The sequence below is a fragment of the Schistocerca americana genome, chromosome X, assembly GCF_021461395.2.
Source record: "Schistocerca americana isolate TAMUIC-IGC-003095 chromosome X, iqSchAmer2.1, whole genome shotgun sequence".
Classification (NCBI taxonomy): domain Eukaryota; kingdom Metazoa; phylum Arthropoda; class Insecta; order Orthoptera; family Acrididae; genus Schistocerca; species Schistocerca americana.
The window spans coordinates 457,924,874-457,940,332 of NC_060130.1; the positions used below are offsets into that span (position 1 = coordinate 457,924,874).

Sequence of the window (15,459 nt, forward strand, 5' to 3'; positions counted from 1 at the left end):
ATTAGTAATTCCTAGGTATCTAGTTTAGTGGACAACTTTTAAATTTTTAGTATTTATCGTGTAACCAAAATTTAACCGATTCTTTTTAGTACGCATGTTGAAGATCTCCCACTTCTTATTGTTGCAAATTTCCGCTTTTCGCATCATAGATATATCTAATCTAAACGTTTTATAATTTGTATTTATTTTCTGATGACTTTACTAGACAAGAAACCGAGAGCATAATCTGTAAACAATCTGAGAGGCTGCTCACATTGTCTAACAAATAGGTGTGACCTGCGCAACTTCCCAGCCCACAAGCACGTATCTTTCATCGAGCGAGCGGTTGTACATGTTTGCTAAATATGGAGCTGTCTCATCAGCATATTCCGAAAGAAACCTAATTGGTATACAGTCTGGTCTGGAAGACTAAAGCTTGGTATGTGATTTAGATGGCCATTTACACCATGGATATCTTTTTCTAAGTTACTCATATTGGCAACTGTTCTCGATTCGATTTCTGGCTTATTTACTGTATCTGTTTTGGTGAAGGAATTTCATAAATCTGTCTGTAGTAAGCTCGTTTCAGTTGTTCGTAACTATCGCGCAATGAAGATATTGTTGTGTGTTGCCGCTTGAGTACTGCACACACGACAAGAATCTGTTTGGATATTCCACCACATATACTGTCGAAATTTTTAAAAGCATCTCGAATTGAAGTCTGTGCTACATTTCAAATTTATCTAAAACAGCTGTTTTCCTAGAGATTTTCCGTTCTTTTAAGTCTGGCACACATTTTTTTTCGCCTGTAACAGTGTCCTGAACCTTTTGTGTCCCATGAGGAATGCATTTCATCTCTTATCAGTTTACTTGGTATGACTATCTCAGTTACTGTCGTCTCAATTTTTGTGGTGACGAACACGCTGGAGTCGTTTCTTCATTTTCCTGCAGGTTGTGCAGTAAACTTAAGAGTTGGTCGTTGCACTGTGAGGAATAGCATCAAATAGAATAAGCCCTTCAGCCTCCCAGAATACCAACGCCACGACTTTACCAGTTGAGGGTAAGGAATGGAGGTTTTTCTTCTGAGGAGTGTGGTTTGGCGCCTCTCCATGAATTGCATTTTCTATCCGGTTCGAAGTGGTGAACTCATGTTTCATAGCTTGTGACGATGTTCGATAGAAAATCGTCACTACCAGCCTCGTAACGCGCAAGCATTTCCGCACAGATGGTCCTTTGTTGCTCTCTATGGTCTTCCGTTAGGCAGCGAGAATGCCAGCGAGCACACACCTTTGAGTACCTCAACTGGTGGATGAGTGTGTCAGCACTGCCAACAGAGACGTCCAGTTGTGCAGCGAGGTGTTTGATTGTGATCCGTCGCTCATCTCGAATGAGACCGTCCGCACATTCCAACACTGTACGAGTAACAGCTACGGGGTGATTATTACTGAACTATATGAAAAAAACGTAAATTAGTTACAAACTACGCCGTGCACACACTTTATTTAACATGTAAGCGTCACAACAGATATTCGGATTTAGGTTAGCACATGTTCCATAATCTTGCTCTCATTGGTGATGATGTGGCGCAGACCAATTGCGAAATTCTGCATGCCCCGCTGAAGTGTCGGAACACTGATGCTGTAGATGACCTCCTTATGGGCTGTTTTCAGTTCATTAATGGTTTTGGGGTTATTGCTGTACACCTTGTCTTTAATATATCCCCGTAAAAAGTAGTCACATTTGTTCAGATCCGGAGAATATGGAGCCAATATAGGTCCATATGCCAGTGGCCTCTCGGTACCACAGAACCAGAATGCGGTCCCCAAAGTGCTCCAGGACATCAAACACTCTCCTTCTTCGGTGGGTTCGATCTCTGTCTTGCATGAACCACATATTGTCGAAATCAGGGTCACTTCGGATAATGGGGATGAAATCATCTTCCAAAACCTTCACGTATCAGCCTGTAGTCAGGGCGCCATGAAGGAATATTGCACCGAATATTCCGTTTCTGGACATTGCACGCCACACATTCACCAGTTGAGGGTGAAGAGACAACTCGATTACAAAATGCGGATTCTTAGTCCCAAAATGCGCCGATTTTGCTTTTTGACGAATCCATCCAAATTAAAGTGGGCTTTCTTCGCTAAACCAAATCATACAGTGCATACTAATTCCCAACATACCGCACTGCCAACCACGCAGTTTGAACGTGCTAACGCAAATGGTTCAGAAGTTATGACGATTTTATTTCATACAGTTCAATAATTGTTACACAGCATGTACGGCAGGCCGGCACGCCTAATACCGGACGGGTTTGCACGTCCTTGTTGCAATGATGAAATACGCCTCACCCAACGACTCATTGTGCTTTTATTCACTGTCAGGTCTCCGCAGACACTCTATAAGTGTCTAGGAATATCTGCGATACTCTGGTTTTACGCCAAAAGCTTTCTGTTTAGAAAGCACCTCCGTTACAGACATTATTTTGAAGGCTACGTATAGCGCTGCCACCTATCGGAACTTCTTGAAACTATGGGAATTTCTGTGATTATCTACAACAAATTACGTCTGTTTCCAACCGAAAGTGGCCTAAAAACAATGTGTTGTAGTACTTATTAAACGTCCCTTGTAACTCGCAGCAGCTGTCTACCTCAGCTGAACTGTTACTTCTGACAGTATCAAATGCCCCATCACCAAGTGAATTTAATGTGTCCTTTGTCAATAGCATTAGGCTTTTGGTTCAAAACTTCGCGTGAAGTTATCTCCTGCTTTAGCCAGCTTTCAGTACTTAATACCATATCTGCTTCACAGCTTTCAATGAGCACCTGAATCTCTGGTTCTTCCCCAACATAGCTACGAAAATTTACAACTACTGAACCATTATTTCTTGGTTCTACCATCATCCTGTACTTGGATCTCAGCCTTTGAGAGTAAACCCTTCTTTTTGCACTTTTTCTACCCTGTAACCTAAAGAGTAACCAAGTCCACTTCGCACAGCACCCACTACGTGTAGCTGCCTCCTGTGTGTAGTGGACCCTTGACCTACCGAGCGGAATGCTATAACCTATCACAGTATAACGTAAGTCAAGGTATATGCAGCCTACACAGTCACAGAATCATCCTACCCTTTCTTCGGCTCTCAAACAAAGATTTACAGTCAGTCCTGTCGACTATACTACAGACGGTGGGCTATACCTTTTTGTTGCGGAAGAGACTGGCTGTCTTTACCACTTCAGATAGCCGCTAGAAACCGGAGAGGATCTATACTGATCCAAGAGACACACATCATTAGTATCAATAAGCCACCACCTGCAATTGGCTGCATCATTTGCTCTTTGTAGCATCCAGAACGACTTGTTCTACATTTGGGATTACTCTCCCTGGTATGTAAGCAGAATTCACACTGGACTTCTTTCCCTCCTTGGCAACCATATGTCTAACAGACTCCTGCACTTACCTAACGTACGAGTTCCCAACTATCAGTAATCCCACACTCTGTGAATTCACAGAGCTTGCAAGTGAAGATGCTTCCTCTGAAACAAGGAAAGCAACTGCATCTGGCTCAGGATCTTTACTAGCCAGCAAGCCGGAGTGGCCGTGCGGTTCTAGGCGCTACAGTCTGGAACCGAGCGACCGCTACGGTCGCAGGTTCGAATCCTGCCTCGGGCATGGTGTGTGTGATGTCCTTAGGTTAGTTAGGTTTAAGTAGTTCTAAGTTCTGTGGGACTGATGACCTCAGAAGTTAAGTCTCATAGTTCTCAGAGCCATTTGAACCATTTTTTTACTAGACACAGACAGCGCAGGAAACATGTTTGTGAGACAAACTTGGGAGGTTTTTTAATTGATCCCTCAGAAAGTGTTTGGTTGCCCGCTACACAATGAAACGACGTTCCACCCAACGACGGGCGAGGGCTGAACCTCAGTGCTGACCACAGTAGCAAACCGATCACGAGACACATCTGACGTGCTTCAGATCCCTTTGAACCCCAGGTCCGTTCCACCACTGTGATACCCACTGGTAACGGCCTCAATCAGCGTGATCGAAGCGAACACTGCTTGCAGCTATGAGCGAAAGTTCACCAATTCAGTTCGCATCCGAATACAGCATTCACAGTCCATATATATATACTGAACATGGTGGAGATCTGTACTACACAAAACCGTGAGAAATCCAAGAAATATACTACGAAGGGACACAGGCAAATTAAATAAATTAGTTGCTTCTAGCTAGAAGCTCTTAAAATAATAAACACATGAAAGGTATGTTCTCCTGGTGCAGCTGGAACAAAGACTGTACCTATTATAGTCCATGATAAACAGCCGCAGAACTCCATAGGGAAGGAGCAGCGAAGATTTCTGCACGTGAGGCATGCCTGCGCATGAGTGCCAACGCATTCAGCCTCGCATTATATTTCCCCCACCGCTACGCCAAGCACCGAGCGAGGTGGCGCAGTGGTTAGCACATTGGACTTCCATTCGGGAGGACGACGGTTCAATCCCGCGTCCGGCCATTCTGATTTAGGTTTTCCGTGATTTCCCTAAATCGCTCCAGGCAAATGCCGGGATGGTTCCTTTGAAAGGGCACGGCCGATTTCCTTCCCTAATCCGATCAGACCGATGACCTCGCTGTTTGGTCTCTTCCCCCAACACAACCCACCCCAACCGCTACGCCAGGCTGTCTGAGTGCCAGGAGGGGGCAAAGGTGAAAGGAACGCTCAGAATTAAAATGGCAGAACAGCCGCACTGCACGCAACTTGGTTTTGTATTTCACATTTATCAACAACAAAGGTCACGAACAAAACAAATTTTCAGTATTATTAAATAATTTTTTCCCCCTGAAGGCATAATATAATTTTTATCTGGTGCAAACTGTCAGGGTACGGACAGACACAGACAATTTGACAGAGTTTCGCACTCAGTTTGCCATGTATACGTAATTTATTTACTTTCGTAATCGACAAAAGGACTTTTAACAAATATGTCGATGGATATATTGTAGCACTTTTGTAACGTCTTTATGGAGACTTGGAAACTCTCTCTGAGATAAGCAATGTAGATGTCCTGAACAATATATCATTAAAACTAGAATTACCTTGCAAGTCAATCAGTGGCATCTGCAAATGCACAGGGGCGCTTTCAACTGGAATGGCAAACGGTCTCGAAAAAAACTTGGAAACAGATGTAAGATTGATAGTGCCCTCAAAATCTTTATAAAAGTATCACTGTAATTCTTTCAAGGCCACAGTGAATTCTTCAAACCCTACATTTTCCTTACCACCTGTGAGCTCAGGAAATTGGACTGTGTTTATCAGAATGTGTCCCTATTTAAATGCATCCCTACCAAATCGGAAAGTTACCTTGCAATGTCTTACTACGAACAGTGTTCCAGTCAAGTGCACTTAAAATGCTGAGTCTGCAATCCATTCCCGATGTTATAATTTTAGTTTCTGTGCGCCTTCTTCCTTCATAGCCTCAACAATAGCGAGTGTCCATACTTTTTGTTCAGTTCCATTGAAAACTGTTGCAACTGACCATGGAACGATGGCAGCTCTCTAAGAGTCTGGCAAGTAGTAGAAGAGGAATAGCATGACATCATCTGTGGCCGAGCGGTTCTAGGCACTACAGTCTGGAACAGCGCGACCGTTACGGTCGCAGGTTCGAATCCTGCCTCGGGCATGGATGTGTGTGATGTCCTTAGGTTAGTTAGGTTTAAGTAGTTCTAAGTTCTAGGGGACTGATGACCTCAGAAGTTGAGTCCCATAGTGCTCAGAGCCATTTGAACCATGACATCAACTGAGAAACAGCTGTCTGTATTGCTGTTATTTCCATATTTTCCAGTCACTAAATGGTGCAGCGATTTTGCTAGTATGAATAGGAAAAATGTAATTAAACTAATATCCTACTTAATGCTAAAGGTAACACGTGATAATAAGAACTATGTGTAATGTAAGACGGTATATACAGTTCGCAGTAGCTAAGTCGTAACCGTATTGTAGAAAATCGTTCAGCATTGTGACACGATATGTTTTTTACTTCGAAAGGAAGTGATTATGGGTATATACGCATGCTTGCCACATACGTCCTGATGTTGTGTGTAAATTGTAGCTCGTTTTGAGAGTTCCCATACGGACTTCGAACTCCTTGGATTACATTTACAAGTAGGAAAACATTTTTTATTCTTTCACATTAGCCGCTATTTATTGTTAAAAAACCACTTTTGGCTTTGTCCTTGCTTCTGTGCCTTTCGTGTACCTATCATGATTACGTATTCTGCATCCCAGGTATAAAATTGTATATATACCGCCTAGGTTCTCTATCCCAGCTGTAACATTTAGTTCTTCACCATTTTGACAGCTAGTATATATTCCACTACATTTAGCTCAAACTCCATTTCCTATTCACTTTCAGCTACTACTGTTGCATCATCGAATGAATCGTGTTGTGCTAGTTTTCCGTCCTTGACAAACAACAATAATCATTTAATTCCCTCGCTCTCATTTCACTGCACAAATAAACATCAGTGGTGACAATGAATTTGCCTTACATCTTCCCTGGTTCTGACTTCTTACACAAAAATGTCAGTACTGAGTATTGTAATTCGCCTTGAAGAGAAGGAGTGGGCAAAAAGATTTCGGGTTTGCAGCCGGTCGTCGTAAACTTCATTGCACGATATTTCGGGTGGACAACTGCCAGCCATCTTCAGGTGAGCAGATCAAGGGCTGACGAAGACGTTCTCCGCTTCAGCTTCTGATAGTACTACCGCGCATGCGTTGCAATTGCGGAGACAGTAGGGCCACACCGACCAGCGGCAGCGCCTTCGCTGGTGGAACTGCAGTAATCAGCGGCCGTCGATATTCTCGCTGGCCGCAGCTATCGAAGTCTTCTGGCGTCTTCGTCTCGAGAGAATTTCTGAGATGACGGGATTCCATGCGTTATTCAATTGGTAACCACTGTCACGATAGCTGAGGCCAGCGAGAATATCGACGGCCGCTGATTACTGCAGTTGCACCAGCGAGGGCGCTGCCGCTGGTCGGTGTGGCCCTTCTGTCTCCGCAATTTCAACGCATGCGCGATAGTACTATCAGAAGCTGAAGCGGAGAACGTCTTCGTCAGTCCTTGATCGGCTCCTCTGAAGATGGCTGGCAGTTGTCCAGCCGAAATATCGTGCAATGAAGTTTACGACGACAGGCTGCAAACTCGAAATCTTTTTGACCAGTTGATTCGCCGGGAAAATTTCAAATTTTACACGAAAATGAGTGGGTTTCCATCTCTGTCTATTATCGATACCACACTACATAAAAAAATTAAGAACATTTTATGTCAGCCAGCATTAGAAAACGCCTTCCCATAATTATTGCGTCCCAATGAGCTCCACAGTACGACCTCACCTGTATTATGGATGTGCTTTTCCTCTCCATTTGCCTAAAGGACAATCGTTTTGCAGTGTGTTTGTAAGTACCACCGATTGGCAACGCTGCAGCAGCGAATCTGCGAAACCACGGTGGGAGTTTCGTGACTCTTTGTCTCTGGCTCTGATCTGACTGAGCCGTCTACAATGGTCACTGGATATGTAAACAAAGAAGCGTCTGATGTGATACAGACGGAGGCGAAACCCTACACCAGGCTAACTAGAACGCGTGGTTTTCTCTCGTAAATGCTCGAACACGTCAGAGATTTTTAATGGGCCAGACAACACAGACTGAACATTAGCTGACAGGAGCCGTGTAGTGTGCCCCAACGAGTCGCGATACTTGCTCTTTTCAAATGATACAACACGTCGAGTGTACAGGCGGGCCAATAAGGCGTTCAATCCACAGTGTGTGGAAGGTAGTAGATCAAGTGTTATTCGTGTATCTTATAAACCATTATTCTACATCATTATGTCAACAGTCTTTGTAAGAAACACAGTACAAGTTTCTATGATACCAGTACTGCTTCATGACACGTTTATTTCTCGACACTGGATGAGGAGTAAGTCAATGGAACAGTCTTTGCGCAGGGAAAATATGAAGGTGCACAGTAAGTCAATATGTCGTTCGTAAAAAAGCCTTCGACCTTGAATTGTCTGATAACGCAAATTAATTTCGTTTCCTTATTAGTTGTTGTCTATAACGATAAGCCACGTATTAAAACAGATACATCTGAATAGCTGCAACATTTAATAACTCAACACTGACACCAAAGTGAAAGCCTTCTTTCAGTCAAGATATGAAATAAATACTTTTGTTGAAATGTCTCATGAGAATGACACATTCCACACATATTGTGTACGTATTCACCTTATTATCTTGCTGCTAGAGGAACACAGCTATAATTCCGTTACATACTTTTGCTCTTTTGTTATGACGCCAACCAAGATTATAAATACCCCTTCTCTATAGAGAAGCTGAATTCAGCATTATCTTTGACTAGTGACAAGACACATGGTCACAATAAAGTACAGATCGTTTGCCAATAGACGACTGAACAACTGTAGTAGAGACACAGCAGAGTATGGAGGTGAAGAACCACTTCTAATTTTCTTGCGTTCATTTGCACTCGGACATTATGTTCTTCAATGCTGTAGTCCAACACATTTTGAGTTTACTGAATAGTAAAAAAATTAAAGCAAATGATTATCATTAAAATGTATCAATTAAAGGAAACTAGTGGAAATTAACTGGTAGAATCACTGAAAAGTCGTAAATAATTGTTCAAAGTGAATATGAGATCGCCGCGCGGAATTAGCCGAGCGGTCTTAGGCGCTGCAGTCATGGACTGTGCTGCTGGTCCCGGCGGAGGTTCGAGTCCTTCCTCAGGCATGGGTGTTTGTGTTTGTCCTTAGGATAATTTATGTTAAGTAGTGTGTAAGCTTAGGGACTGATGACCATTGCAGTTAAGTCCCATAAGATGTCACACACATTTGAACATTTTTGAATATTGGATCTCTACAGTGCCAAACTTACTGTTTCTGTTCCGTTGTAGGAAAATTAGGAAATAATGTACCACCACATGGGCTTCAGTGAAATAAAGCTTTTCCCAGAAAGATTATACTCTTGTTACTAGCTTTGTATAGCAAGTTTTATGAGCCTCAATAGATGAGTAGTCAGTACGTCTGACATCTTGGCGGGGAGGTAGTGTTCATTGCCCGATACCACTAAGGATTTTTCCTCGTTGGAAGTACTGGAACTGCCTCCTGGTGCCAACTGAGGACCTACCTGGCTGGGAAGTAGCGACTACAAAGGTCTATAAAACTTACAGCGGTTGAGAGAGTGGTGTACCCATGCCATGCCCCTCGATATCCCGTTCGCATGATGATATGTGGCAGAGGCTCGGTCCTCTACACCTGATCACAGTGTTCATACAGCAAGTAACAGTAGTCTGGCAGCCATATGCTAACACAAATAGCTACATCAGAGTCAGTGTAGCACAATAAAAATTATTAATAACTAGACACTCTATAGCCAACTGTCTGTTTTCTGACATAGTGTCAGTACCCAGGAATGGGTGAATCACATTACGACTGTGAACCACAGCGCCACTGATGCATCCATTACAGCCAGCAGATTAATCATGCAGACAACCAACCCCTTGTAGAACGAGGACTGCTGTTCTGCAGTCAGGTTCAGGCGTGCTGCGCAGCGATGGTTTAAACATCAGTAAGTTGCAGATAACTTCGGAGCCTTTCGTGTGGAGAAACGTACCTCAAAATTATTAAAGAGAGCAAAAAGAGATCGTGGCATTCCTGAGTTCAGTACATCACTCTACCATTTATACATTAGTATTAGAGACCATCAAGAGTATTTGCGATTGAGACGGGGGCTATCGAGTAACTGCTATAATGGGATAATGTACAATGGTTCTCACCTCACGAACAAAGGAGACATAACTAAGGCAATTAAGGAACACTTCGTAGAAATGATAGCTACTATCAGTCGTTCATTATAGTCCTCTATTGTAAAAGAACTATGGCCGAGGAAGTTTATAGATGCCCCTTATCTATAGAGGAGCTGAATTCAGCATTATCTTTGACTAGTGACACGACACATGGTCACTACAAAGTACACTGTTACCAAGTTGCGGCATCTCGTAGGGAATGCAAAAGAAATCCTCTTTGCCGTGTTAAATAGGACATGGGAAACAGGACAGACATTCATTCCGATTCATGGAACTATGCAGTACTAATACCACTTGATACTAGCGTGAATGGTTATCGTAGGTTTCCTCTGAAGAACAGCGTAAGAAAGTTATTTGAATGTATGGCGAATTGCCATGTTCTTTGGTTTCTCTATTGGTTCCTAGCTTGGGTTCAAGAAATATGATTCCGACATAGGTAATCTGATCCAACTGGAATCCTGCCTACGCAGGCAACGGTTCATAGTTATCGTTTCCGATATGAAGAAGTTCTAAGAGAACATTTGGAGGCATTACATCCTCAGACAATTCCATCAATGCAGCTTAAGTGGATGACTACCCGTCTTTCTATGGTCCATTCCTTTAAGGTATATTTCAGATACTGAGTTGAGGAACTCGTAGCAGAGCGGTTTGAATAGGGGTGCAGCGTCCCATGAGGAATCACACTGAGCGTCACTCTCTCCTGTGTTACTTTTAACTGCACTTCAACAGCAACACGTCAGTTGCAAGTCGCCCTAAAGTGAACAGAACTCGGCAGGAAATAGTGTGCGTGGACTTCCATCGTTATCGGTGTATATTTATTTAGCCAGAGGCATTTCTGAGAGTGACAGATTCAACGATGTTTCAGGGCCGCGTTTACAAAACTCTCGTGGATGTCACTCCTGAGAAACCTGTAAGCACAGTCTCTAAAAAGAATTAATTTTTTCCACATGCCCTGGAAAGAAAAGAGAGTCTGTGGAGGTTTTTGTGAGGTCTAGACTGTATTATGGATGCCAGGTGTGTGGATCAGCAAAACCTTTAAGTTTAATGATCTCAAATGCAAACCTATATCAAGGGGTAAAAGAGTTCGCGTGTGGCTGCGGGACCAGCTCCATTCCTAGCTTTCATCCTGAAGCTGCTGAGCCATAACTACACTTCTGGTAGTAGCTCCTTGTGCACGGTCACCATGGAATCGTCTTGCTCTAACTACAGATGAGAGGCGAACTTCGGTGTAGGCGCTTGGTGAGGATGATACATCAGACTTTCTGCAGGTTAGAGTTGTCAGTCACCATTGCTGCTTCTAGGCCGAATATTATCTTACAAAAAAGATTAAAAGGGAGACTGTACTCCACGAATTTTTAAAGCCATATTTATTAATGTTTCGTATCACTTCTGCAGAAATGTGGCAGTCTACAATGACGTATCTGAGCACGGAGGAAACGTGGGCTGCGCTATGGTTTCCCGTTATAGTGTTCTACGGGTATCGTGTTTTAGGCCACGCAAGGATTCGGCGCAACAACTTGTTCAATGGAAAATCCAGAGTTGGCAGGAAGAATGTGTGGAAGTATCACATTACAAGATGTGATTTGCAAAGCCAGACACCCGACCGAGGTGCTGTTCCTTCCAGTCACAGAGGTGGCACGAAGTACTGTTAAACTGCCTCCGTTTTGGACACACTCTGCTGACGCACAGATTTCTCCTCCACTGAGAGGACCAGCCAGTATGCATTACGCCACATTTTCGCTGATTATGTTTTATTTGCTGAGCTTGGGGGGGGGGGGGACGGAGAGGTGGGCAACAGTTACCTATACGCTCGCTCCCTATTGTAAACAACGATCGTACGAGTTTCCAACGAAGTGTGAAGTGACAGCACAATTCTCTATAACAATATGGCAATGGCGTGTAACTTGCGTAGGAGTGGTTGGTTCTTTTCCATTTTCTTCAGGAGTTACACCACAACCATTTGCAGAAAAAAATTAACTCGTTTTATCTCCATTACTTACTTCGAAGTATTTCATCCTTTGACTATTACAGAATTTTTAAACATTGAATTGTGTGTGTATTTTACTCACCATTTGGGAATCGCGTGAAAAGAAAGCATATGTAAATAAGTCAGAGAGACTAGCTCCTTTCCGTTTTCTATTGGTGGTGAAAAAGCCACAACTTTTAATGCTTTTATCGTATTATTGGATGTTTCATATAAATTCTCTGTCCTATGTCTACTGCACAGATTTTAGCAAAGAGCTAAGATGTATCTTTTTTTCTAGTTTTTAAACTAGCTCTAAAAAAGCAAAATAGTGCGTTCTGCTCAACAACAACGACAACCGTATCAACACAGACCACTCTTTTTAATTCAATGATTAATCATCAATTAGATACACAGTGTACAGTCATGCTGCAGGAAAACTCACAAACGTCAGAGACGAGATAAACTGCGAGATTAATCTTGTGTTTCGGCTTCAGCGAGGCACTATAACTCACAGTAGATGTCCTGTGACCTGATACATCCGTACATTTAAAACGATGACTATTGTGCCACCGCCTCAGATTTAGTTTGAAGTTTAATTTCCCGACTATATGATTATAAAAAATAAAATAAAATAAAATAAAATAAATAACAACAAAGCTGAAAGGGAAAGAATATTAGAAGACTGTACATTTCAAATTGAGGTGTTCACAAGGTTACTAGAAGGTGTCTTTAACATTTCCAGATCTACTTACAATAAACGGTTCTGCTGGACACTCCAACCACATTAGCTCTTATTCGTCATTTAGGAATCGTGCGAGGAAGAAAACATGCATAGACCAGCCAAAGATCTTGGTTTTTTGCTGACCTTGCCATCTACTGGTTTTACGGACGTTTTTCCCACTGACGAACACCTATGTTCAATTAACGCTGCCGCTTCTCAGGTTTCCGTAGATCTATCAACAGATCTACAGTTGATCCTGGCATATAGATACGCCTGGTCCTTCATTTTCTAACACTGGCCTCGTGGGGATACGGATCAAGTTATGGTCAAATCATGTGATTTCGTGTTCCTCTATGGCTTCGATTGGGGTGTTCTTCCACCTAATTATAAGATCATAGGAATTGGTAGCTAAGATTTCTTATTCATGTGCCATAATTACTCGTGATTTTAATCTGAAATTATGCCTATATTCAACCTGTTTATCTTCACTGAAGATTCCTCTTATAGAACAACTGAACACAATCGACGCTGTACCAAATGTTTTCTTTTCATTATGTAATTAGCTCCAGTGCGCTTAAAATTTCTTTTGGTGAACACGTGGCCACATTGATGTTTACAATTTACGGGAAAGATTTTATCTACAGCTGTTGTCATTCATAGTAATCGTTGTGGGCACTACTGTTTATGTTCTAAGAATACATATACTCCATAATAAACACAATAGCAATTTTCTTTGTTTGCAATATACAGTCATTCTTATCATCACTATCCTTATGATGGGAAGAAATTTCAACGTTTCATAGCCCTTCTTGTCACCAGCATTTAACATTTCCGAAATCTGAATTACTGCTAAGTTGTGACTTATCACGATACAAACACAAATACATCACATCTACCAGATTATTAACAAATCGTATTAGTGACTGTTATTTTATTCAAATAAAGAACACATGCAATGCATGTTATAATGTGTGTTAGGGTACGCGTGCCCTGTGGACATGGATTCTTCATTCCAAGAAAGAGAACATCCGCTGCCGTAGAGAGGCCGACTGCAATTTCGTCAGAGCTAAGTAACATTAGATGTGACATTATTTCTAGTGGAGAGCTCGTGCACTTTGCTTCATTTAAGTAGGGTATTTTTCCTAATTAATGTCAGGAATATTAGGAAAAAAGACTCAATACTTGACGAAGCCTAGCAAGGGAAGGAAGAAATGATAAACTAAGATATTATTTAATTTTACGCACGACGTTTTCTTCTTCAGGGTAATTCAAGGTTATCGCATATTGGCTAAGTAATGGCACCCTAACGCACTGAACAGCCCAGAACTTAGCTCAGTATCGTCTTTCCCGTTAAGCTTGTATTTTTACTCAAACCATGTGTTTCTGTGGTTAAGGTTGCTAATGTACTACTGCAACTCCTGGTGACAGAAAACATTTTCCTCATCAGTATATGTCGCTCGATGGTGAGAGGTGATGGCGAACAGTAAATCACCAAGTTATCGGTCCTTTCTAGGATTCGGTTCCAGATGCCTCCCGAAGTGAGGCTGTATGACACCGCACAGTGATCTATTGGAAGAATAGGGACACTCTTTCTAGAGAGGTGTATTCCGTACTGTTACCCACAATCGCTCTCTCACTTGTTTGTTATCGATATTTCAAACGAAATACTGCAGTCTACAAATTCACCAACGCTAGACATTTAGCTACAAAAATGACACTTCGCGAAAGAGTAGCATTAGTGTGCATGTTGGAAAACGCAGCTTTACAGTTACTGTTCTTCATCCACTCCTCGGCTCCTTGAAGTCTTCTAAGCTACAATTCATAGAAACTTCTTCTCGCTATCAGGAGTGTAGCTACAACCATGATTCAACCTCATCTAGAACTCGGCAGGAGAAAGCGTTTTGTAACACAACAAAATTTGTGGAAAATCATTAGAGAAAAATATTCCCGATCACAAGTTGCACCTTACGTCATAGCATCACATCGAGCAGTCTGCCAGATCCGCATAACAGTTTTCACGAAGTGCGCACACAGTAGTTTATTTACAATGACTAACCACAGAACGATATCACAAGTGCTTGCCTTCACTCTGTTGGCATCTAAAACGTTCACGTCGCAGCCTGTTAAGGTAAGCCTATACGTACAAAATATTCTGCACAGACTGCAGTGAAAATGAACGTGGAAATGCCCTATGACTCAACTGGATTCGCAACGAAACCCTAATATATCGAACTAAGGTGCAAGGATACATCACGAACATCCGAATGAAATCACATCAGTTGCTCTCCAGTGTTAAAGGCAACTACTCACGTAAGAAGCACAAGTAACTTTGAAGGGGAAGAGAGTGATGATTATTTGAGCCTCAGCCGTGCTCTTTACTTGCCGCTCCTGAAATACCCATCACCGTGCCTGCCCTAATTTAGTGCCTTACCATATGCCAGTCTGCAGAGACGTACATTGTTCTTTAAGATAAGACTTCGAACGACAAATTATCTCCAGTTCCACAGGGAGCGAGCTTCCGTAGACGCTGGAATCGTCATAATTAACAAATCGCGAAGAGGTGAAGTAGCGCTGCTGGAACTACGCACTCGGTAGAACATGTTTACTGCTGCCGCCCGCACCGGCGCGCACACTGCTCTCTGGTGGAGGACTGGCGGCGGCTGGAGCGGCTTGCTAGAAAGCCGCTTACCTAACGCGCAGACAAGTTTCAATGTCATCCGCGAGTCCGCGCTCTTAACAATGTGTCATCGTAACTATACAGTTTCACGCGCGTCCGTGGCCAAGGTCGTAAAATTACCGTGACCGTAGATTCTGGACAAGGAGATGAACTTTTCGACTATCTGCTGGCGAAAAGGTCTCCGACGAAATTTGGCCATTATGTATAATCTCTGTTCAGGTTCCACCTAACATTCAAGTA

At 42.6% G+C, this 15,459-nt stretch overlaps 1 protein-coding gene across 3 annotated transcripts in view; it reads right to left on the minus strand.

Moving 5' to 3' along the window:
* The window catches only part of LOC124556594 (adenosine receptor A1-like), a 184,744-nt gene extending 169,570 nt beyond the window's left edge, over nucleotides 1-15,174 (minus strand). For all 3 annotated transcript variants that reach the window (XR_006968627.1, XM_047130561.1, XM_047130560.1), the window contains exon 1: nucleotides 14,974-15,174. Coding sequence is in view for 2 of the 3 variants with exons in the window: in XM_047130561.1 (XP_046986517.1) it covers nucleotides 14,974-15,000 (27 nt within the window). In the remaining variant the exon portion in view is untranslated. The remainder of the gene's footprint in view (nucleotides 1-14,973) is intronic.
* Nucleotides 15,175-15,459: the final 285 nt, after the last annotated feature.